The 26318-nt window shown below is 40.5% G+C and overlaps 1 protein-coding gene across 1 annotated transcript in view; it reads right to left on the bottom strand.

The window, feature by feature from the left end:
• Positions 1 to 26318, bottom strand: part of LOC124615859 (receptor-type tyrosine-protein phosphatase kappa) — a 722136-nt gene that overhangs the window by 181822 nt on the left and 513996 nt on the right. Inside the window, exon 7 of the mRNA XM_047144018.1 lies at positions 15914 to 16049. Within this exon, the coding sequence (XP_046999974.1) occupies positions 15914 to 16049 (136 nt within the window). The remainder of the gene's footprint in view (positions 1 to 15913; positions 16050 to 26318) is intronic.

Genomic DNA, 26318 nt, shown 5'->3' with positions numbered 1-26318 from the left:
ACTTAGTCTGACTGGGAAGAAATCATGTATGGGGTTTTCCAAGGCTCAATCTTAGGTCCACTATTGTTCCTCATATATGTAAACGATCTTCCATATAATATACAACAAGCAGAATTAGTTCTTTTTGCAGATGACACCAGCATTCCAATTAACCCACACTCACATACAGGAACAGAAGAAATGGTACAGAATGATCTTGAAAGAATCATTGATTGGCTTTCTGCAAACTGTCTCACCCTCAACTTCAAAAAAGGCACAAAGTATACAGTTCTGCACATCTAGGGATACTACACCAATGATAAGCATAACACACAAGGAGGAAATAATAAACAGGGTGGAAACTTCAAAATTCTTAGGTGTCTATATTAATGAGAATTTAAACTGGAAAAAGCACATTTCGGAATTCCTAAAACAACTTAATTCAGCCAGAGGCAAAGTGCTACCAGGGAAGACTGTGAACAAAGGTGGGAGGACAGATCACAGGAAAACTACATCAAATTGAGTGGAAACTGCAAGGGGCAAGATCTATTGGAAGCAGTTTGTAAGATCAGTCCTTGATATACGAGGTCACTGGTCACCAGTTACTTTCTCACTTTATTCTTTAGTTCATATTTCAGGTACCTCTCCGGGGGACACCACCTTGACGATGCACTGTCCATGCGAGTGGAGTGGCTTGCGTATCCACAGGAAGCTGAGGGCTATGCCGAAGGTAGAGGACCTAATGCCGGAAAGGCCTCAGCTGATGGATCAGACTAAGAGTGTCCCACAATGTCCCATCTTCCCTATCCACTCCTAGTCCTACCCTATTCCCTGACCCAACCCAAGGTGTGATGCAATCCGTGCTGAAGGGTGCGTGGCACATGGGAAGATGTGTCGCAAACGGAGCCTCAGGGATAACGGGCGACCTCCATGAGTAATTAGCCTTAACCGTGTGAGGTATTCGTGGTGTGGACCTACTAGATCCCCAAATCTCATGGGACCAACATGGACACGACTACAGAAAAAGAAAAAGTAACTGATGGGCAAATTGAGACCTCAAATACTCAAACATCTGGGAATGAACTGATGGAAGACATTTCCACTACTGAATCAGGGTCTAGACCTGAGCCAGAAGTGGGAACTGTAACCAAGAAGCTAGACCAGATTAAGATCAAAGGCTTGTCTGGGGCCCAAAGGAGGAAGCTACTCAGGGAACAGAGGAAAAAGGAACGAAAAGAATGGCTTCCTAAACACAAGTGGAGGGAAGTAAAGGGACTAGAAACCAAGACCTCCAGGAAAAAACTGTCTCAGGTTGAAGAGGACACACAGACCCCCACAACGTCAAAAACAAGTAGTAAGCAGATAAGGGAGGAATCAAAGACTCCCTCCTCCCTGGATAAGCGAGTCCAGAAAAAACCAAGGCAAGAAATAGGGAAACAGACCTATAGCACTGCAGTCTCCGTTTTTAGGATGGCAGTTATCCAGGAAGGTTATCCACTGGTGGCCATCACCTCACAGCAGGAGGAACTAGTACAGATGGCCCTCTTTGAAAAGATTGGGGGGAGTCTGGCCCAGGCCCCAACTTCAGGAGGGTCTATCTAGATCATGGTGCACTCATTTTTGTCTGTGAGAGGCTGCACACAGTAGAATGGCTCAAGGACAAGGTGCCCATGATATCCCCGTGGGAAGATGCGAAGCTGCTGGTCAAGATGGCAGTGGAGCTTCTTAAGACTGCAAAGATATCATTATGGGTACCCAAGATACTTAAGGAAGTCTCTCCCAAGATTCTGTTCGGGAAAATAGAGCCCCGGAACCCAAAAGTCCCGACAGAAGACTGGAGAGTGATTAACCAGAAGGTTGCTCTGGAAGGACGAACCCTGGTGGTGGAGGTTGGTGAGAAGTCCCTGAAGGCGATGCGAGAGCAGGACCCGAAACTGTTTTTAGGGTTCTCACAGGTCACTGTCAGGGTTCTAAAAGATCTCAAAGATGGCAGTAACACAGAGCCTGGAGGTGCTGCAGATGAACTACTACTAACAGCGACAAACACGCCACCACCGGTTGCATGCAATCTATCCTTTCTAATCACCATCTGTGCCTTTGTAAAAATTTCAGCAGAATTTATCTTTAGCTTCAGCCAGCTTTCTGTACCTACAACGATTTCAGCTTCAGTGCTTTCTATCAGCGCTTGAAGTTCCGGTACTTTACCAATGCAGCTTCGACAGTTTACAATTACAATACCGATTGCTGCTTGGTCCCCACATGTCCTGACTTTGCCCCGCACGTTTTGAGGCTGTTGCCCTTTCTGTACTTGCCCGAGGCCATCTAACCTAAAAAACCACCCAGTCCATGCCACACAACCCCTGCTACCCATGTAGCCGCCTGCTGTGTGTAGTGGACTCCTGACCTATCCAACGGAACCTGAAACCCCACCACTCTAAGGCGCAAGTCGAGGAATCTGCAGCCCACACGGTCGCAGAACCATCTCAGCCTCTGATTCAGACCCTCCACTCAGCTCTGTACCAAAGATCCGTAGTCAGTCCTGTCAATGATGCTGCAGATGGTGAGCTCTGCTCTCATCCCGCTAGCAAGACTGGCAGTCTTCACCAAATCAGATAGCTGCCGGAAGCCAGAGACGATTTCCTCCAATCCATAGCGACACACATCATTGGTGCCGACATGAGCAACCACCTGCAGATGGGTGCACCCTGTACCCTTCATGGCATCCGGAAGGATCCTTTCCACATCTGGAATGACTCCCCCCGGCAGCACACGGAGTGCACATTGGTTTTCTACCCCTCTCTTGCTGCCATATCCCTAAGGGGCCCCATTACGTGCCTGACATTGGAGCTCACAACTACCAGTGAGCCCACCCTCTGCGACCGCCCGGATCTTGCAGACTGAGGGGCAACCTCTGAAACAGGACAAGCAGCCATGTCCGGCTGAAAATCAGTATCAGCCGGAGATAGAGCCTGAAACCAGTTCATCATACAAATTGGAGAGGCCTTCCTCGGGGGATGCGTGGGACGAGCTGGCCGTCCCCGACAAACCCCCATCTGGACCCTCACAGTGATGCCCACTGGCAACAGCCTCAAGCTATGTGACCGAAGCCAACACTGCCTGAAGCTGGGAGCAAAGGGATGCCAACTCAGCCTGCATCTGAACACAGCAGTCGCAGTCCCTATCCATGCTAAAAACTGTTGTGCAAAGAATGTCTGAACTAATCTACAGAGAGCACAAACAATTTGACACAGAATTTTAACGGTTATTAAAATACAAGACTGCCTAGTAACTGCAGTAATGCTGCTACTTGCGCACTGCACATACTGCTCGGCGGCAGAAGGAGACTACGCGATTTTATACTATTCAGGTACTAAAACGTGGTGCTACAACCCTCAAATACTATACTATGGCCAAAATGTATGAATTAAACAATGCAAGTACCCAAAAACACGCAAAGAAATTAAGAATTAAACTATTAAACAAATAAGTGAGCTACGAGTATACGACTTGCTGCTGGCAGCTGCTTATCCAACAGCAGCCATAGTGAGCTCATATCAGAACAACTGTACAATCACCAGGAAGTGCACAAATAGGAGTGTTCCTTGGTGGAATAACAAATTGGAAACGCAAAGAAAACAGGTATGTAGACTGTTTAATATTGCGAGACGTAAAGGACAATGGGCTAAATATCGTGAGGCCCTTGTCAGTTACAATCTTACAATAAGACGAGCAAAGGAGGTATCGTGGAAGACATTCTGTGAGGAAATGGAAGGCACGGCTGCACAAGCCAGACTTCACAAGATTCTCACTAGAATACCAACTAATCCAGGAGTTACGCTGAGGAAGGAGGATGGGGAATATACAAAGACAGCACATGAGATGCTGGAATTGCTCCTCAAAACTCACTTTCCTCAATATGCTCTGCCACATAACACAGACCATTATGTGACCCCAGAGAGACAATGGTTCTCAGGCACTGGGAATCGGCCAAGGAGTGCATGAACTTCAACAAAATCCAGTGGGTGGTGGGAACATTCCAACCGTTCAAGTCACCTGGCCCAGATGGAATTTTTCCAGCTCTCCTGCAACAGGCAGGAGGAAATCTTATAAGTCCTATGCAGGCTATTCAGGGTTAGCTTAGCAGTAGGAATCATTCCCAATGTTTGGAGGGCAGTGAAGGTTGTCTTCATTTAAAGCCGGGGAGAACTGATCATACCAAGGCCAAGGATATGCGACCAATCAGTCTGTCCTCCTTCATTCTCAAAACATTGGAAAAACTGGTTAATGTATATGTTTGGGAGAGGAGGCTAAGTAGGGTCCCTCTACACCTGAACCAACACGCATACCAACCAGGTAAATCATGTGAGACAGCTCTCCATCAACTCACTGGGAAGGTGGAAAAAGCACTTCACTTCCAAGAAATAGCCCTCTGCATCTTCCTGGATATCAATGGGGCTTTAGTAACACAACCTTCGATTCCATGGTAAGGGCAGCAGAGGTGCATGACCTGAGGACCACTATATGTAGGTGGACCACAGCCATGCTTAGTGGAAGGAAGGTAGAGGCTACCATGATGAATGAAAAGATGGTAATTAAGACCACTAGAGGCTGCCCACAAGGAGGAGTTTTGTCTCCTCTATTAAGGAACCTAGTGGTGAATGAACTCATTGAGGAACTAAATTCCAGACAATGCTTCTACCAAGGATACGCAGATGACCTTGTCACAGTAGTACTTGGCAAATTCACTGACACAGTCAGGAATATGGCACAAGGAGGATTGGACATTGTGCAAAAATGGTGCATTAAACAGGATCTGAGAGTTAATCCTAAAAAGGCTGTTGTGGTGCCATTTATGAAGAGACATATTCAGTATGCAAGTTGGAATCTAAAGCTCTTCGATGACACTCTACCTGTGAAGGGGATAGTGAAATACCTAGAGGTAACCTCGGATGAGAAGCTAACTTGCACCCCTCATATTAAGAGTATCTGCTCCAAGGCAAAAAGCACTTTAGTGAGTACTAGGAGGGCTTGTGGCAAAAACTCGGGCCTAAGCCCCAGGGGTATGAGCTGGATATACACCACAGTGGTTAGACCTAGGATTTCCTATGGGGCCATAGTGTGGTGGAAGGAGGTAGAACAGCGGGTTGCTGCTAAAGAGCTTGCTAAAGTGCAGAGATTGGCCTGTTTAGCCATAACGGGCGGAATTAGCAGCACACCAACTGCTGGAATGGAAGCCATGCTGGATATGCCTCCACTTCACCTTTGGGTTAAGATGGAGGCAGCAGCTGGGGCATACAGACTTAACAAAGCTGGGTCTCATTCGGATATCCAGAATCACACACTAACGTAGTGAGTGAGGTAAATATAGATATCGCCGCCGACTATATAATATCTCCCAACTGCTTTGACAAGCCTTACAACATAATAATTGGAAGCAGGGAACATTGGGAGAAAATAGTTCGACACCGTACGGGGGACATCGTTTGGTTCACCGATGGGTCAAAAACAGATCAAGACCTTGGGTCAGGGCTGTACGGGGTTCAGCCAAGACTGGAGAGCATCATCTCTCTAGGGAAACTGGCCTCTGTATTCCAAGTTGAAATTACTGCAATCAGGGCATGTGTGGAGGAGAATATGAGTAGGTGCTACAATGACCGTAGCATCTACATCTATTCAGACAGCCAGGCAGCCCTGAAATCATTGGCAGCTTCTGCAACAAGATCTAAGATTGTTGCAGATTGCCACAGGGCTCTGGTGGAGCTAGGGGGAAGCAACAGGGTGTACCTAGTGTGCGTACCTGGTCACTCAGGGTCCTGTGGCAATGAACAAGCCGAGAGATTGGCTAGGATGGGGGCAAGAACTCCAATTAGTGGACCGAACCCATTTAGTGGACCGAAACCTGTCTTGACAATCACCAAGGCTATGATCAAATTAGAACTACGGAACTGGCTTAGGAAACAGCATGCAGGATACTGGACCAAGATCCATAAGCAAAAACATGGTAAGATAATGATGCCCAAGCCATGTTTTAAAAGAAGCTCTGTAATCCTGGAATTGTACAGGAAAGAGATCAAACTCATGACTGGACTGTTGACTGGCCATGGGAACTTCAAAAAACACCTACACACAATGGCTATAATGGAAGATGACCCTAAAAGTAGGATCTGTGATGAGGATGAAGAAACTGCATCACCCCTAATCTTTGAATGCACAGCATTGGAGAGTAAAAGATACAGAATCTTCGGACAACTAGACCTGAAGAAATTGTGTCTAACAAAAAACTGGTAGAGGGACTCCTTGCACTATTTAAGGGCACTACTTGGCTTTACTAGATATACAGGGAGCAATATCGCACAATAAACCTAGTTTCGGTGCGGGCAGTGGCGAGTCAGACCTAAGCTGTTTTAGCTCTCCTGTTAAAATCAATCAAACAATCAATCAATCAATCATATTTCAGGTAGGTAGAGTAAATTTAAATTTGTCTAACTCATCAGATCTGTGCAATTAGTCTGTTTACACAGAACTGCGTACAAGCCAAATTTTTAAATTTTTGTTTTTTGATGTTTAGTAGTTTAATGAATAAATTCCATTTAAATAATTATTACTTACCATGCGTGAAAAGTGACTAACCTTACATAGAACTCTCAGTTCTAGAGTATGGTATGATGGAGACTGTAGTTTTTTTCCATTGGGGCGACCATAGTGGCATGGGAATTGGGAAAATAAATGGGTCTTTTTCAGGACTTTTGTAGGATATGCAGTACAGATAAGAATATAGTTTGGGAGAGAGAAGTGTAAAGAAGGGTGGGAAGTGGCACCAGCTACAAGAAGGAATAGGCATACAACTACTTCTGACACCTTTTGGTGAACTTGAAAAATAAGTTTGACCTGTTGTTTGAGTTAGAATCAAATGAGTCTCAAACGGATTGTAGGTGTAGACAAAGCACATCAAACTTTGGGCATGAAATGAAAAAAGTAATGATGCAGAAAAACCAGTGAAGAGAAAGTAAGTTTTGTTGTTTGGTAGTTCTAATGCTGGAGGTGTTGCCCAAGTATTGCAGGGTGAACTGGGATCAGAATATGAGGTAGTCATATTTTTTAAATTTAGTGCTGGTCTGAATCAGCTGATAAAGGATTTATTATCACTTTGTAAAGACTTCCTCAAAGAAGACACTGAGTTATAGTAGGTTGGCCAGGCAATAGTAATGACAGAGATCCTGAGTGCACTATAGAGTGCGACAAGGTTAAAAGTGTGTCCACATCATATATCATACATACCAGTGTCGAGTTTGCATCTGTTCTGAGATGCTGTGACCAACCTAATTTGAACTGCAACAACTTGACATAAAATTTAAATAAGATTTTTCTTGCTTCTTGTACCATAACTCAAGTACGTATCATGATATATTGTGTATTTACATATGTTGTGACCACGAAAAACATATTATGTACTAAGACATAAGTTGTAATCAATATTTGTGCTTTATTAAATTTTAGCAGTAGTGACCTCCTTCAAATAACTGTTTACTCTGAATTTCAGTGTACATAAATGCAAATAAATGTACATTTTTAAGAATTTTTGGAGAGTATGAGCGTTTTGCATAATGTATTTTGCAGTAAACTGACACCTGTGATTTAGTTATTGTGGCACATGGGATGGGAAGGAACACCAGGTGAACTCACTGTATGCCTGGGGACTCTTTCAGCACGTTAGACACTATTACGGCAGCCACTAGGGTAACAGGTTGCAACCAACTGCAGATTCTAGTGAATGTTGCGAAAAATGGTGCCTGTCCTCTAGACTCTGAAGTCATACTCTGATTATTCCAGCAATTGGCAGAGAAGGTTGAGAAAAACAGAACTGCTCATGAAGCTGCAATGAAGTTCACAATTTGCAGTACTGCTGACCCCAGGACTGATCGTGGTCCCTGGTTATGAATTGAGTGGGGCAGGGGGGGGGGGGGGGGAGGGGGGGACTTTGAAGGTTCTGTAAGTAGCTATGCTATGACTTCTTGGACTTGCGTCATTGGGTTGAGAAATGTAGAGTTGCCCTAAATGGAAGTGCCAGAGTTTAAAGCGCTCCTAAAAAGCAGCAGAGCATACAATACTAGACACATAAACCTATAAAGTTGGTTACAATATAAAACTGATAACAGTGAGATCCCCCCCCCATGAACCATGGACCTTGCCGTTGGTGGGGAGGCTTGCGTGCCTCAGCGATACAGATAGCCGTACCGTAGGTGCAACCACAACGGAGGGGTATCTGTTGAGAGGCCAGACAAACGTGTGGTTCCTGAAGAGGGGCAGCAGCCTTTTAAGTAGTTGCAGGGGCAACAGTCTAGATGATTGACTGATCTGGCCTTGTAACAATAACCAAAACAGCCTTGCTGTGCTGGTACTGCGAACGGCTGAAAGCGAGGGGAAACTACAGCCGTAATTTTTCCTGAGAGCATGCAGCTTTACTGTATGATTAAATAATGATGGTGTCCTCTTGGGTAAAATATTCCGGAGGTAAAATAGTCCCCCATTCGGATCTCCGGGCGGGGACTACTCAAGAGGATGTCGTTATCAGGAGAAAGAAAACTGCGTTCTACGGATCGGAGCGTGGAATGTCAGAACCCTTAATCGGGCAGGTAAGTTAGAAAATTTAAAAAGGGAAATGGATAGGTTAAAGTTAGATATAGTGGGAATAAGTGAAGTTCGGTGGCAGGAGGAACAAGACTTCTGGTCAGGTGACTACAGGGTTATAAAGACAAAATCAAATAGGGGTAATGCAGGAGTAGGTTTACTAATGAATAGGAAAATAGGAATGCGGGAAAGCTACTACAAACAGCATAGTGAACGCATTATTGTGGCCAAGATAGATACGAAGCCCACACCTACTACAGTAGTACAAGTTTATATGCCAACTAGCTCTGCAGATGACGAAGAAATTGAAGAAATGTATGATGAAATAAAAGAAATTATTCAGATTGTGAAGGGAGACGAAAATTTAATAGTCATGGGTGACTGGAATTCGTCAGTAGGAAAAGGGAGAGAAGGAAACATAGTAGGTGAATATGGATTGGGGCTAAGAAATGAAAGAGGAAGCCGCCTGGTAGAATTTTGCACAGAGCACAACATAATCATAGCTAACACTTGGTTTAAGAATCATGAAAGAAGGTTGTATACATGGAAGAACCCTGGAGATACTAAAAGGTATCAGATAGATTATATAATGGTAAGACAGAGATTTAGGAACCAGGTTTTAAATTGTAAGACATTTCCAGGGGCAGATGTGGACTCTGACCACAATCTGTAGATTAAAACTGAAGAAACTGCAAAAAGGTGCGAATTTAAGGAGATGGGACCTGGATAAACTGAAAGAACCAGAGGTTGTACAGGGTTTCAGGGAGAGCATAAGGGAACAATTACAGGAATGGGGGAAAGAAATACAGTAGAAGAAGAACGGGTAGCTTTGAGGGATGAAGTAGCGAAGGCAGCAGAGGATCAAGTAGGTAAAAAGACGAGGGCTAGTAGAAATCCTTGGGTAACAGAAGAAATATTGAATTTAATTGATGAAAGGAGAAAATATAAAAATGCAGTAAATGAAGCAGGCAAAAAGGAATACAAATGTCTCAAAAATGAGATTGACAGGAAGTGCAAAATGGCTAAGCAGGGATGGCTAGAGGACAAATGTAAGGATGTAGAGGGTTATCTCACTAGGGGTAAGATAGATACTGCCTACAGGAAAATTATAGAGACCTTTGGAGATAAGAGAACGACTTGTATGAATATCAAGAGCTCAGATGGAAACCCAGTTCTAAGCAAAGAAGGGAAAGCAGAAAGGTGGAAGGAGTATATAGAGGGTCTATACAAGGGCGATGTACTTGAGGACAATATTATGGAAATGGAAGAGGATGTAGATGAAGATGAAATGGGAGATATGATACTGCGTGAAGAGTTTGACAGGGCACTGAAAGACCTGAGTCGAAACAAGGCCCCGGGAATAGACAACATTCCATTAGAACTACTGACAGCCTTGGGAGAGCCCTTCCTGACAAGTCTCTACCATCTGGTGAGCAAGATATATGAGACAGGCGAAATACCCTCAGACTTCAAGAAAAATATAATAATTACAATCCCAAAGAAAGCAGGTGTTGACTGATGTGAAAATTACCGAACTATCAGTTTAATAAGTCACAGCTGCAAAATACTAACATGAATTCTTTACAGACGAATGGAAAAACTAGTAGAAGCCAACCTCGGGGAAGATCAGTTTGGATTCCGTAGAAACACTAGAACACGTGAGGCAATACTGACCTTACGACTTATCTTAGAAGAAAGATTAAGGAAAGGCAAACCTACGTTTCTAGCATTTGTAGACTTAGAGAAAGCTTTTGACAATGTTGACTGGAATACTCTCTTTCAAATTCTCAAGGTGGCAGGGGTAAAATACAGGGAGCAAAAGGCTATTTACAATTTGTACAGAAACCAGATGGCAGTTATAAGAGTCGAGGGACATGAAAGGGAAGCAGTGGTTGGGAAGGGAGTAAGGCAGGGCTGTAGCCTCTCCCCGATGTTGTTCAATCTGTATATTGAGCAAGCAGTAAAGGAAACAACAGAAAAATTTGGAGTAGGTATTAAAATTCATGGAGAAGAAATAAAAACTTTGAGGTTCGCCGATGACATTGTAATTCTGTCAGAGACAGCAAAGGACTTGGAAGAGCAGTTGAATGGAATGGACAGTGTCTTGAAAGGAGGATATAAGATGAACATCAACAAAAGCAAAACAAGGATAATGGAATGTAGTCTAATTAAGTCGGGTGATGCTGAGGGAATTAGGTTAGGAAATGAGACACTTAAAGTAGTAAAGGAGTTTAGCTATTTGGGGAGCAAAATAACTGATGATGGTCAAAGTAGAGAGGATATAAAATGTAGACTGGCAATGGGAAGGAAAGCGTTTCTGAAGAAGAGAAATTTGTTAACATCGAGTATAGATTTAAGTGTCAGGAAGTCATTTCTGAAAGTATTTGTATGGAGTGTAGCCATGTATGGAAGTGAAACATAGACGATAAATAGTTTGGACAAGAAGAGAATAGAAGCTTTCGAAATGTGGTGCTACAGAAGAATGCTGAAGATTAGATGGGTAGATCACATAACTAATGAGGAAGTATTGAATAGGATTGGGGAGAAGAGAAGTTTGTGGCACAACTTGACCAGAAGAAGGGATTGGTTGGTAGGACATGTTCTGAGGCATCAAGGGATCACCAATTTAGTATTGGAGGGCAGCGTGGAGGGTAAAAATCGTAGAGGGAGACCAAGAGATGAATACACTAAGCAGATTCAGAAGGATGTAGGTTGCAGTAGGTACTGGGAGATGAAAAAGCTTGCACAGGATAGAGTAGCATGGAGACCTGCATCAAACCAGTCTCAGGACTGAAGACCACAACAACAACAACAACAACAACAGTGAGATTTGGAGCAAAACTTTAAGCATATACTGAAAGGGTAGGCTAACAGTAAATGGACAAAGTGTATTTGTCACAGTACACAAGAAACTCAAATCCATCGATATTGAAACAGAAAGCACATGTGAGATTCTTGGGGTAAGACTTGGTATCAATGCTGAGCATAAACTTATAACTGGATCCTTCTCTCGCTCACCTCCAAATGTAATAAAAATAACAGAGAAAACTTAAATTGACAAGCACATAAATCCCCAATCGTACTAAAATCATTGGCAGAGATTTTTAATTATCCAACAACCAACTAGGAAAATTGGTAAGTGGTGGGTGTGACAAGGTGTCCTGCAGAACATTACACATGTCTTCTCTGAGAATTACCTACATTTTGATCAGGGGTCCACTCATGATAAACATATATTAGATCTCTTAGCAACAAATAGACCTGACCTCTTTGAGAATGTCCACATGAAAACTGGTATCAGTGACCATACATTTGTAGCAACACTGGTTAATAAACTACAGAAGGCAACTGAAACAATTAGAAAGATTTCTATGCTCAGTAAATGAGATAAAGAAGCAGCAGTATCACACCTCAATGAGGAACTTGCACTTTTAGCTCTGGACAGAACCATATACAGGAACTCTGATTCAAGTTTAAAAGAATAGTTGATCATACACTGGATAAATATGTACCAAGAACAGTTCATGATGGGGCGGACCCTGCATTATGTACAGTCAGTGTGCAGAAACTTCTACGGAAACAGAGACTAAGCATAATAGATGTAAAACAAAGCACAGGGCTGTGGAAAGGGAACTGCTGAATGAAATGCATCTGGATGTCAAGAAGGCAATGTGTGGAAGCTTCAATGACTACTGTAGCAGAACACTATCAGAAACTCTTTCACGAAACTCAAAGAAATTCTGGTCATATGTAAAGGCTGTTACTGGTACTGAAGTTTGTCTGTGGGCACTCATGGATGAAATAGGGACTAAAGTTGATGCTAACAAATCAAAAGCAGAAATGTTGAGTTCTATCTTCAAATATTCCTTTACAATAGAAAATCCAAGGGTATTGCCCCACTTTAATTCAGTACTACAGCAAAGATGTGCGATACAAATATTAATGTCTGTGGTGCCAAGAAAAAGCTGAAATCACTAAGAATTTGAAGCCATTTTGACTATTTTTCGACTGTGGCTGCCTCAAGAAATATGTAAAGGTTTAGTGACTGGCAGTGGTAATTTAAAAAAATCTTTACATATGAAATCACTAAACTGAATCCCTATCGGATTCCACACCAAATTTGCAGCTGAGTTAGCTCCTCTGTTAATCACAATTTACTACAGATAGCCCAAACAAAAAACCATGCCCAGTAGTTAGAAGAAAGCACAGGTCAAACCCATCTACAAGAAGGGAAGGAGAAGTGATCCATGAAAGTACTTCCCAATATCCTTGACATCAATTTGTCATAGAGTCTTGAAGCATATTCTGAGCTCAAACATAATGAAGCATCTTTGTATGAATGACCTCCATGTCAATGAAAATGGAACATTAATCATGTGAAACCCAATTTGTGATTTTCTCACATGAGCTCTTCAAAGCCACAGATCAAGACAGTTAGAAAGATGTGGTACTTCTTGAGTTCTGAAAGTATTTGACTCAGTACCACAACTACACTTATTATCAAAAATATGATTGTCTGGGAGATTGGGGAGGGGGGTGGGGTGGAGTATGAAGTGAAATTTGTCACAGATTGAGGATTTCTTGGTAGAGAGGATGCAGCCTGTTATCTTGGATGGAGAGTCATCAGCAGATGCAGAAGAAATTTTGGACATATTCCATGGAAATACCTTGAGACCCTTGCTGTTCATGTTGTGCATTGTTTTATATTAGTGACCTTGCAGAAAATATTAATACTAACATGAGATTTTTCGCAGATGCTGCTTTTATCTATAATTAAGTACTTTCACAAAAGAGCTGTACAAATGTTCAGTCAGACCTTGACTTGCTTTCAAAGTGGTGCACAGATTGGCAATTGATTTAAATGTTCAGAAATGTAAAGTTATGCGTTTCACATAATGAAAAAAACATAGTACTCTATTACTGCTATGATTACAGCAATAGCAAGTCACAATTGCAGTTGATGAACTCATATAAATACCTGTGTGTAACACTTTGTAGGGATATAGAAAGGAACAATACATACACTAAATCGCAGGTAAAGCTAGTGGCAGGCTTTGGTTAATAGACAGAATACTAGGAAAACAAAACCAATCTACAAAGGAGACTGCTTACTAATCACTCATTTGAGCCACCCCCATTCAAGTATGTAGGATCCATACCGAATATAATAATGAGGAGTACTGAATGTAAACAGAGAAGGGCAGCATGAATGGTCAAAAGTTTGTTTGACCAATGGGAGTGTGTCACAATGATGCCGAAGAAACAGAACTGGCAGACACATGAAGACAGATGCTAACTATCCTGAGGAATCTTTGTTACAAAGTTTGAATAACATGTTGTAACTGATGAATATAGGAATATACCAAAAATCCTGATTTACCACTCCAAAGGGGATCATGAGGACAAGATCAGATTCAAGCACAGAGGCAATTAAATAATCATTCTTCTCTTATGTGAATGGAATGAGAAGAGGCCCTAATAATTGTTACAATTGGAAGTACCATGTGATACACTTTTCACAGGGTTTTCAGAGTACGGAGGTAGACTTAGATGTACAACTTGTCTGTCGGAAGAGTTAGTTTGCAGTTGGAACCACTGTCATATAATCATACCCAATTTTTAAGACATACAGATTTAGAATTTATTCCATTCCATTCTAGGCAGCCAGTACAGCAGCCATTTTGAATTATTTCAGATTGAAAAACAGCATGAATTACAAAGTTATTTCAAATAACTTTGCAACACAGAATGTTTTTCAATCTGAAATACATGGAGCTTATTTAATTAATGAACAGTGAAATGTGTTCTAAAGTTAGGTAAAAAATCCAGTATGTAAATGCTATCACACATTGTGAGACCATAGCTGTATAACTATTTTTTGATAATTTTATCTTTGAATTTACACATTTCTTTGGTACTGTACTTAAACATGTGTAATAATGTGAATTACAACTTATTCACCTCACCACATGATAAGAGTCAAGAGGCATACTGAAATGCATAACATAGTTTCTTAATAGTGAATCTAATTTTCAAGGAACTCTAATCATTGCAGAATGTAATTTCCTCCTGTCACCAGTAGACTTTATTGCTCATTATTAAATTTTTTATGTATTACAATTTAAACAATTCTGTATTTATAACTTTATATACAACAAAATAACTAAATAAAACTGGAAGTGCAGACACAACAGCAGAGAACAAAGCCAAGTTTCTGAAAATTTACACTGTTGCAGTGCTAAAAATTGATGCGTATATTATATTTTGAAATCAAAATTATTATTCTAAGTGGCACAGGTAGAAAAAAGAAAGAAGAAAGAGCAGCTCACACTCAAAAAATGCATGACAATGAGAAAAGTACTTTGTGGTCTATAACAGAGAAGTAGGCAACAGTCAAGGTTCCAAAGCAAGAGATTAATACTTAAAATTATTATACAGCATTATCATCTCTAACATTAATTTGTAACGACAAGTTACTGGAAATAAGGAAGGGCAAGGGAATGAAAATGAATGATTGGGAGTATGAGTAGAACACCAAACAGATTAAAAATTATAAGAAGGTAAGAAAAATAAAGGCTTAATGTCCTGTTGGCAACGAGTTCACTGAAAATGATGTGTAAGTGTGGGTTACACATTAAAGGGGAATGAAATAGCCAACATCCTTTTCAAAGAACCCACCCAAGATTTTAACTAAGGTGATTTATAGAAATCATGAACTTAACTGCTGAAGTAGGCTTTTAATTTCCCTCCTACTGAATAGGAGTCCTTTGCCTTAAATATAGCACTACCTCACTCTATATGAAACTGGACATGCAGAGGAATGGAAAATGTTAAACGTGTACTGAAAATAGCTAATTAAATGAGAAAGAAGATATAAATTTTAATAGACTATTGGACATACATAATTGAACATAAGGAGTACCAGGAGTATCAAAATAACTCCAAAAGAGGAAAGAGAAAGAGCGGAGAGAAATATGCAATGGGGAAAGTAAGCAGCCAGATTTTGAATGATGTGGAGGGAGATACAAGCCAAGACTAGTTACTGCAACTTATGCTTGGAACTGTTTATTTTGCACAATCAAAACTAACTCCTCTGTTTTTATTTTTAAACAAGAGTATTTGTTTTTCATGTTCCCAAAGAAGAAGTGGTTTTGCACTTTTCTTCCCCATTCAACATGGCTAAAAATTAACAGTGAAAAACTTTTTAGTATATGATAATAGCAATTATGGGAAACTACAAAGTAGCAGTTCTCATCATCATGGAAATGGCAAAAAAATCAACTAAAAGTTAGAAGTTGTGTCTTACCAAAGTTTCTATGAGACCTTTCCTGGATTGCCTGAGTTTCTTAAAGTAGCCAAACACATCAAAACAGTCTTCTTCTTCAGCAAGTTCCATGTTTGAATCTACTGCCAGATAAACACCAGACCGTCCTCCTCCATCACTGTTCATGCATAAAATCATAAAACACGTATTAGCAGAATAAAATTATTACAGATTTACTGAGAACGTTTGAAAGTATTTACAGTTTTTTTAACATATCTCTAATTAAATATAGAAGACACTGAAAAAATGACATAACCTAGAAGCATTTCCCTCAGGGTTGTAGCTGCATAACTGAGGCAGAGTATCATGAGAAAGCATATATGTTAATAGACAAGTAATGGAAGAAATCTCCCCCCCCCCCCCCCCCACACACACACACACACACACACCTGCATGACTATATTGCCACATGTTTCTCTTGATCATGTCATATTTTTAAAAAATAAAAAGAATTACAACTGTGGTGGATCTTATAATGATGATACATATTGTGTCAGCCAATTACATTATACTGGCACTGTGGCTCGACTGGCGTGAGACTACACTAGCTCAAAATTATATTTTCATGTAAGTTGTCAATGTATTTAATGTGTGTACATAGCACTCAAGGTGTATTTTACCGGTGACACAGTTCAATTGTTCCACTGCTTCTTGCAACAAAATGCAAGAATAATGATTTGCTCTGATACAGACTCATGTTTAGAACTCTGGTCTATTATTTGGATGACAAAGGACATGTTGGAGTTATGGATATCTTAAAATAAGTACTGCATTTAATACATGTAACCATTGTGATGAGAACTGTTCACAAATTTGTTGCAGTTAGAAAATTCCTATACTTCAATATATACATGTTTAATGTGTTAGTTAATACGAGTGATATGGTAATGGTTTGGTGGATGATGGACGTGTACATTAGAGCCTGCAATCTTTGGCATATTATTTCAATTAAAACTTGTGAAAAAAGAACATATCTAATAGTGTAACAATAAGATCGGCAAAGCATTGACATTCATTTGAACTCATCATGAGCTACAGAGGAAGGAAGGGGGTGTGGGAGATATGGCATGTGTGTGTGTGTGTGGGGGGGGGGGGGGGGGGTTACACACACACACACACACACACACACACACACACACACACACACACAGAGAGAGAGAGAGAGAGAGAGAGAGAGAGAGAGAGAGAGAGAGAGAGAGAGAGAGAGAGAGAGAGAGGGAGGGAGGTAAAAAGTGTATATAGATCTCTCATAAAAAATTCCAGTTTTAATATAATATTCTTGTAATAATATATTAAAATGGCAAAAGTGACAGGACTACAGTAAGTTGTAAAAATGTTCTTTGTATCACTGTATGCTTTGTTTTTCCATTTCATGCACCGGAAATACTGGGTTGAGGATTGCCAGAGATAAAAACTTTGTTGGTGAAGATTCTACCACTTAAGGAAATACATATTTTACTTTTCAGTATGAGATATAACATAAGCATCATGGCTATGCAATGCTAGTATTTTGGTGAAGGAAATTTCTAAAAACCAAGCCACTTTGCTGAAGGTGATTTTTGAAACCAAAACTGCACTGTGGAAGGAAATAATCAAATTAAGATAAGCTCAGGTGGGGTTACCTGAAGCAATGAGAATGGTGACTGATGAGGTAGGTGAAATAAAACAACCTCAGGTGTCACTGTCTGAAACTGTTTGACAGTTATCAAAGAGTAACAAGTTCATAGATCAAGAGAAAAAACTTAAGGAGTAATTCAAGTTGCAGGGAGAACAATTTGTAACCAAATTTGTGAAATGGACTTCTGGCAAGGATGAACAAATTGCAGTGGAAATTCATAGCAAAAATTCGTGGCACAATTAATCACATATCTAACAAATATGTGGTTCAGCTACTACAGTACAGAATGAGCTGCATGATATTAAAGAACAATTAGGGAAAGATGTCTCACAGTGGTATGACACCATTAAGGAGTGAGCAGATTTGGTTAGTTAGGAATTAGCTGAGGTAAAAGGCGTCACGTGCAACACTCGATCAATGGTGCCTGAACCTGAAATGATAACTGGAATCTAGCCATACACAGTCTGAGCACTATGAGCCAGCTATTCAACTGTTGCAAAACTGGCAATATGCTGTGAGTGCTGTGCCAAACTACCCATCAATGCTTAGGAAAGAAAATTTAATTAAGCACAGGTAGTTCTAAACTATTTCCTTGATGTGTCTCCTCATGTTTGTGGAAAGACATCCAGAAAATAGTGTTTATCAGTGGATACAGTCATGGTGAATCTGCACTCTGGGCTACACAGGTGAGAGAATACTGTTGTACTTCAACAAATTTGATAGATCATTTCTGACCATTTATTAGACAAATGGGAACAAGAATACTTTAGGAAGGAATTATCCAATCCAGAACCATTTAACTTTTAGAAAGGAAGTATGAGACATTACTCTGAGAAGTATGTTAACACAATATTAGGATGATATGATGTCTCATCACGATATTCTGAGAATCCTCAAGGTGCAACTGCCTTTCATGATTAGAGAAAAGTTGATCTCTGTATCTGAAACAAATTTACAGGAATTAATGGTTGGGTGGCTGGTTGATCAACTGGGGGTAAGGGGCTAAACACCAATGCCAGCATCAGCTCTCAAGCAAGGGTTCAAGGTAGTGGCATCTACCAGGAATGTTCATCTGACGAGAAAATCATGTAAGTGTAGTAAAACCAAGCCATTGAAGGAAATACTGGTGCCACAGCTAAAAAATGATTTATAAAGAAGTAAAAATATACAAATAGGATTGGCAAGTAAGTTAGAGCAGGTAAATGGTCTCCCAGGGCTTGATTGTGCTAAGAGAAACCCCTCCAACATCCGACCCCAACCAATGTAATTAAGGCCTAAGACATCTACAAAATGAAGAAGCCTTCTTGTCAAGACATTCAGAACAGTAAAAGGGAGAAGGCTAAAATTGTAATGGACATCATTTGGACAGTCAATAATTAAAAAGAAGAGAGTAATAGTTAAGACCACATGTGGGTGCCCCCAGGGCTCTGTATGCAAAAGAGTAGGCCCTCCCACAGACATCTTACCCCTGATCCATCATAAGCTGACAGTTAACGAGGAGGACAGCACCCACTTTTCAAGAAAGTGATACTCCAGCAACAGGAAACAGAGTGAGGCAGAAAAAGAGGAAAACCACTTAAAAACAATTAAAACAAAGGAAAGAAGGGATGGTAGAGGCAGCAGGCAAAGGAAGGAGGGTCAAGGGACTTCACGACCTAGTATGTGGTGGGAGAGGCCCCCCCCCCCCCCATCCCCCCGCCAATCATCTCGCCCCGCCTTGAAGGTAGTTTGAAACATTACATCTGAGAATATAAACCATGGGGACAGTCCACCAGGATATGAGTGGCTGTTGGTAAGGGCTCATGACTACAATGTGGGTGTGGCTCCTGACATAAAATAGAACTTTGCGTCAGTCTAGTATGACCAATGTGGATGTGAGGTACATGGTGGATTCTTTCTGGGAAGAATGGAAGGAGCTGTGACATGCAGCAGTAGTTTCCTTGATAGTGCAGAGTGTACCAGAGGATGCCGTAGCCCAATAAATTTTGTTATATTGCTGAATGAGCAGAGGCCTTAGTTCACCAACAAATCCACACCTGGGATGATCAAAGCGAACAGGGGGTGGGTAATCACTTCTCTCGCCAAACAGTCAGCCCGTTTGGCTAGACCCAAAGAAAGACAGCTGAGCTGGCAGTATAAGGTCAGAAAGAACCTCATGAATAGCAGATATCACAGGGTCATAAGAATAATATTGATCAACGGTGTGGCAACTGCTCCTGAGACCCCATGTATTAAAAGGAGGTCAAGGGAGGCCCTTTTAATAAAATGAAGGGCTATGTTAATGGCCATCAGCTCTGCCATAAAAACATGTTCCTGACAATGAATGGTGTTCTTAACTGATGGAAGATGTAAAAATATAACCTGTTCTGTTCACAGTTTTAGAGCTGTAAGTGTAAAAGACAGCAGCACCCTGATAATTCCAAGAACTGAAAGAAATAGATACTGAAAAATCATGGGGGAGACAGAGATTGTAGTTCTTTGAAACAGACAGATCCTAATTTGGGGCCTGTACACCAACTCGGGCTGGGGCTGGGGGGTGAGTTATGAGAAAATACAGCAGAGTCCCACTAATCTGAATTCTGGTAATGTTAGTCTAAATATGGAAAACTGTGTGGTAAACTGCTGTACACACACACTATTTTAATTTACACAGTACAGTAAATATGTATTAGAAAAATTGGCAAGACAAAATTAGGTTTAAACAATGCATAACAATGAAAGAAAAGCTGTCAAACTTACTAAAATACAGTGGACATTTTATCCCTACTTTTTAGATGACAGAAACTCAGTCATTGTTTTTTTGGCATCATGAAGACAGTCTGTTATATGACGCATAGTTGCGCCATCATCTCCTAAACATCAAATCAGCAGGTGTAGTAGTGGGCTGTTGCTCCAAATAATGCAGCGTGAGGTCAAGGGCTTCTGCTACACCACTGTGTGGCACCAACTCTCCTTTGTCGCTTTCAGGCTCATTGCCTCTTCCGTCATAGCAGTCCACTTCTTCCTGGTCTCGAGTCACAGCAGCAACTAAATCAGCATCAGTAAGGTTCTCCACAGATGCCCCATCTGCTGCCATACACTCATCTACGTCTCCTTCACTAGCTTTCTTCACATCCAGGGTTGTCTGTATCATTTGTATAGATTTTCCTCTTCATTTTCGACTAAGTTGTCCTGAAATTCAAAAGTTGTCCACAGTTTTCTCCATGATTTTCTCAGAGTATTTTCTGAAATATTCTGCCATATCTCAGTGGCCCAATAGACAACATCCTTTACACTGGTCTTTTTTATTTTGTCCACTAAAGGAATGCTGCCATCTTGGATCAGCATTCTTAAAAATTGATTTCTGTAAATCAGTTTTAATGTTTGCGGTACGCCCTGGTCCATCGGCTGTAAAAGTTGTGTAACATTCGGCGGCAAAAACTTCGGCGCAATTTCTCCATCACATAATTCCTCAGTGCTGGTGTGAGATGGCATGTTATCAATCAAAAGAATTTTCAGTGTAAACCAAAGGAAAAGAGCTTCATCCACTTTATCATACTGAGACTGTTTCAAAGACTGCCGAATTTTGAGTGTTTTTCCCAAAGACATCGCACAGGACTGTTCAAGCTTCACTCGGTTCTTCTTCCAATCACAAATGGTTGTTTTACCAACACCCACTTCTGTTGCCAGCTTAGATACATTTTCACCATTCTCTATCCACTTCAAAGCATTCAGTTTTTCTTTGAGAGTTAACATTGTATGTTTCCGTTTACTCATGATGAAAATACTTACACCACTACGCCTGAACAAACACAATACAACTGTTATGCGCGCTAGTGATCAATAACTAAAATAACCAAGTGCTTTGTGAGCCGACTGGCAGTGCACTGACCTCAGACACTACAAAGGTCTCAACAATGCATGGCGGGGGAGCATATTCAGCTGATGGTGGAGTCCAATTGATCCATTGAAATATTGTGTCAAAATGACTACATTATTAGGCTGCATATCCAAGAAGAATAACACCAGAAATCATATCTTCTTGAAAACTCCTACTCCACAGAAAATTATCTGAATGTGCAACGGTAGAGAGAGAGAGAGAGAGAGAGAGAGAGAGAGAGAGAGAGAGAGACACACACACACACACACACACACACACACACACACACACACACACACACAGAGAGAGAGAGAGAGAGAGAGAGAGAGAGAGAGAGAGAGAGGAAAGATAGCTGAGTATAAATCACTGCATATATTATATATAAAGACAATCATGTAAAGATATTGGAATGTTTTTCACTGAGAAAACATAAAATAATTGTAAAACTGACTCATTCCACATTATAGTGAGATGTCACGATAATTATAAATAGAATATATAAATAACTAAATTAAAAAACTGATAGAAGCCGACCTCGGGGTAGATCAGTTTGAATTCTGTAGAAATGTTGGAACACGTGAGGCAATACTGACCTTATGACTTATCTTAGAAGATAGATTAAGGAAAGGCAAACCTACGTTTCTAGCATTTGTAGACTTAGAGACAGCTTTTGACAATGTTGACTGGAATACTCTCTTTCAAATTCTGAAGGTGGCAGGTGTAAAATAAAGGGAGTGAAAGGCTATTTACAATTTGTACAGAAAGCAGATGTCAGTTATAAGAGTCGAGGGGCATGAAAGGGAAGCAGTGGTTGGGAAGGGAGTGAGACAGGGTTGTAGCCTCTTCCCAATTTTATTCAATATCTATATTGAGCAAGCAGTAAAGGAAACAAAAGAAAAATTTTGGGGTAGGTATTAAAATCCATGGAGAAGAAATAAAAACTTTGAGGTTTGCCGATGAAATTCTAATCCTGTCAGAGACAGCAAAGGACTTGGAAGAGCAGTTGAACGTAATGGACAGTGTCTTGAAAGGAGGGTATAAGATGAACATCAACAAAAGCAAAACGAGGATAATGGAATGTAGTTGAATTAAGTCGGGTGATGCTGAGGGAATTAGATTAGGAAATGAGACACTTAAAGTAGTAAAGGAGTTTTGCTATTTGGGGAGCAAAATAACTGATGATGGTCGAAGTAGAGAGGATATAAAATGTAGACTGGCAATGGCAAGGAAAGTGTTACTGAAGAAGAAAAATTTGTTAACATCGAGTATAGATTTAAATGTCAAATGTAGACTGGCAATGGCAAGGAAAGTGTTTCTGAAGAAGAAAAATTTGTTAACATCGAGTATAGATTTAAATGTCAGGAAGTCATTTCTGAAAGTATTTGCATGGAGTGTAGCCATTTATGGAAGTGAAACGTGGACAATAAATAGCTTAGACAAGAAGAGAATAGAAGCTTTTGAAATATGGTGCTACAGAAGAATGCTGAAGATTACATGGGTAGATCACATAACTAACGAGGAGGTATTGAATAGAATTGGGGAGAAGAGGAGCTTGTGGCACATCTTGACGAGAAGAAGGGATCAGTTGGTAGGACATGTTCTGAGACATTGAGGGATCACCAATTTAGTATTGGAGGGCAGCGTGGAGGGTAAAAATCGTAGAGGGAGTCCAAGAGATGAATACACTAAGCAGATTCAGAAGGATGTAGGCTGCAGTAGGTACTGGGAGATGAAGAAGCTTGCACAGGATAGAATAGCATGGAGAGCTGCATCAAACCAGTATCAGGACTGAAGACCCCAACAACAACAAATTAAACTAATCAAATGCACAATGACTTGGAAGATGGAACGGAAGAGAGAACAGAGGAAGTATGAGACTGCATAGAAGAGGGTGTGAGGGAAGAATGAGATTGTGCCAAGAGCACAGGGGTGGGGGGTGCTGGCATTGGATCAGCGTTGTTTGGGTTCGGGACAGGGCCTAGTAAAAAATGAGGTTATGTATATGGCAAGATCAACTGCAAGAACAATATCCATGTAAGTAGTTCAGAGGTGCTATGTGAAGGAAGGATCCAGATGCCATGATTTGTTTAGCAGCCACTGGAGTCGAACACACATGCTCAGAGATGTGTCCAACCACGGGGTGTTTAACTTCACTCTTGGCCCCAGTTTGAAGGTGACCATTCATTCTAGAGAACAGCTGCATGGTAGTCCATGTCCTTAAAAAAATAAATAAATAAATAATCTGTACGAGAATCCAGTAGAGCTGGCACATGTCCCTACCTATGACAGGAGAGCAAATTCCCATGATGAGACTTCAACAGAATGTGCTGTGTGGGTGCATAGAATAAGTCTTGCAACTGGGTATTCCACAATGGTGTGTGATAAAGGGCTGGAGTGGGTGTTGCACGAGAAATCAAGATTTTTCTAGATTGATAAGAGGGGAAGGCGGGTGGTGGAATATCACTTTGGAAGGAGTAAGAAGGGCTGTGGGTAGAACGTCCCTTAGCCAAAAGGCTAAGTAGTCAAAGCCCTGGCAAAAGGGATAAAAGCTTTATGCAAAAAGCTAATACAAATGAGATATTTAATAAGGGTGGAGAGTAAATTCTTGGCATTCGTTATTGATTGATGTTTCAAGTGATTTTCCACCATCCATTTTCATTCAACTACATTCACACACTTTACTTTTCTTCTACATAGACATTTACATAAAATTAATGTACCTTTTTCTTGAAAGACTGAGATTCATTTTCATGTATTGCGTCTTACTCATCTTGTTACAATTTTGCTTAAGTCTCATAGGAGCTGAAACACACTGTAGGGCTCAATGATATAACTGTACATGTAATGTGTTTGTAGGGGAAAGTTATCATAGGAAAACAAGTAGCAGTCTATCAACTGTCATTTACAAAGGGAAAAACTATGGTAGATTTTTGAGCAGACATTATAGAAGAGTGTTCTTTCAAATAGCAAATTGCTGTTGTGGGTGCATAAAAAAAAGCTGCCAAACTACTCTCATGCCTCACCCAATTTGGTGTGGGGAGATGCGTGGAAGATTTGGGAGGGCGAGCACGGTAGATGTGGATGGAAATGGTGTAGTGTCATCTGCAAAAGTACACAGGCAGGATTGTGTGCTGCCAGGTGCAGCATCGAGAGGCTGTGCTGGGAGGAGAAGAAAGGAGAGAAGCAGAGAAGAGGAAAGTTCTATGCCTAACCCTAGTGGTAAAGTTGATGTAAAAGGCTGTGCAGACATTAAAGCAGAGTTGTTATTATGATAAGACTACTAACCTGTCAGACTGCCAAGCCAGGACAGCATAGCCATGTTTGTTTGTGTGTGTTTTGTTTTTAGTTTGCTAGCTATGAGGAAGGAAATCATTTCATTTGTGTTTATGTGCATGTCAACCACTCAATACCTCAACTATAGTGTCAGTGGCACTTAAAATAATTCCACTGTTTGTTTTACACACATGACTTTCCAATCTCACATGGAAGAACATATATGGTTAAGAAGGAGCAGTTTATGCTAAATATCAATAATGTGTGACAGTCGAGTTAGCCAGACGTTGTGCACAACAAAGTAATTTTGGAATGGAAATAGGTGACGTTAGCACTTTTATTGTTGCAGAAATACATGGATTCTGGGGTAGTGCAAGAAAAGAAGCTACTTAAATTGAAACAACCGAGATTACCTTGTTATGCTGCTAAATGACATTAGGAAATTCTTTTGTAGCCACTGGGCAAGTACTGAAAATAGCAGCAAACATCTTGGATAATAACACAGACCAAAAAAAAATTTTTTTTTGAAAATCTTTTTTTACTTTGACAGCTGATCTTCGAAGATTTTTATGAGCTGAATCCAAATTTAGCCTTAGTTTTTTTGTATAATCCATAGCTTTCAAGCAATATACTTTTTATTACATAGTATAAAAATCCTATGCTATACGGTAAACAGGGAAATTAATGAAACACTTTCTTACAACATAAGCATGGTTTGTATTTACAGTAAGCTACTTAAAACAATGATGTGTGTTAATAGAGGTTTCACTTGTCAGCTGGAATTGGTTTGTATTTTCTTTCTCTTTTTTTACTGAAGCTTCTTGTTTAGCTTTTTCTATGATGAGTCGCTTGCTGAACTTCTCGGTAAAGTGACCAACAGTAGTCCCTCGTGATGATGGTGTTCCAGTAGCATTGGTAGCGTTTTTCCATCACTATAATGTCCTCACAAAAACACTCTCCTTGCTCCTCACTAACATCTCCCATATTGTCTGGGAAGTAATCAAGGTGACTGTTCAATAATTGAACTTTCAGGCTCATTAAACATCCTAAAGTTTTAAACTTCTTTAACATTGTAGCTATAATAGATATTCTGGGTCTTTTTCATGTCCTAAGAACTTTGTAACGACTTGCTTGAATGATGCCCATGCTTCTTTCTCATTTAAGGTCATTGTGGATTCAAAGTTAACATCGAACATCAATTTTCTAATATCAGGTCCAACAAAGATGCCTTGTTTTAGTTTAGCTTCTGAAAGGTGTGGAAACTTTTGGCAGAGATACTTAGGTCATCTGGTGGGTCACAAACCAGCAAATCTACACCATGCCCTGCTGAAAGGATGGCAGACGGTAGGTTAGGGTAGGTTATTACCTTCTTGTTTTTTGAATTATGACCAGTAATGTCAACACTGCAAAAAGTAGCAACCATCGAATGATTTCTTGGCTCCCTCCATATCACAGGAACAGCAAATCAAAAGGATTTTTTTTCCTTTTTGGACCATTTTCTTAGATCTTCAACACATACATAACATACTTTATGCAGCACCCAAGATTTATCTTGATTACCAAGTTTAGATCCAAACTATGATAGATAAACCTTTTTCAGAAAGGCTGTAATGTTTCTTTGGTGTTTTTTAATCACA

This window comes from Schistocerca americana, chromosome 5 (genome assembly GCF_021461395.2).
Source record: "Schistocerca americana isolate TAMUIC-IGC-003095 chromosome 5, iqSchAmer2.1, whole genome shotgun sequence".
Taxonomy (NCBI): Eukaryota; Metazoa; Arthropoda; class Insecta; order Orthoptera; family Acrididae; genus Schistocerca; species Schistocerca americana.
The sequence above is the reverse complement of the archived record's forward strand: the minus strand, read 5'-3'. Positions and strand labels throughout refer to the sequence as shown.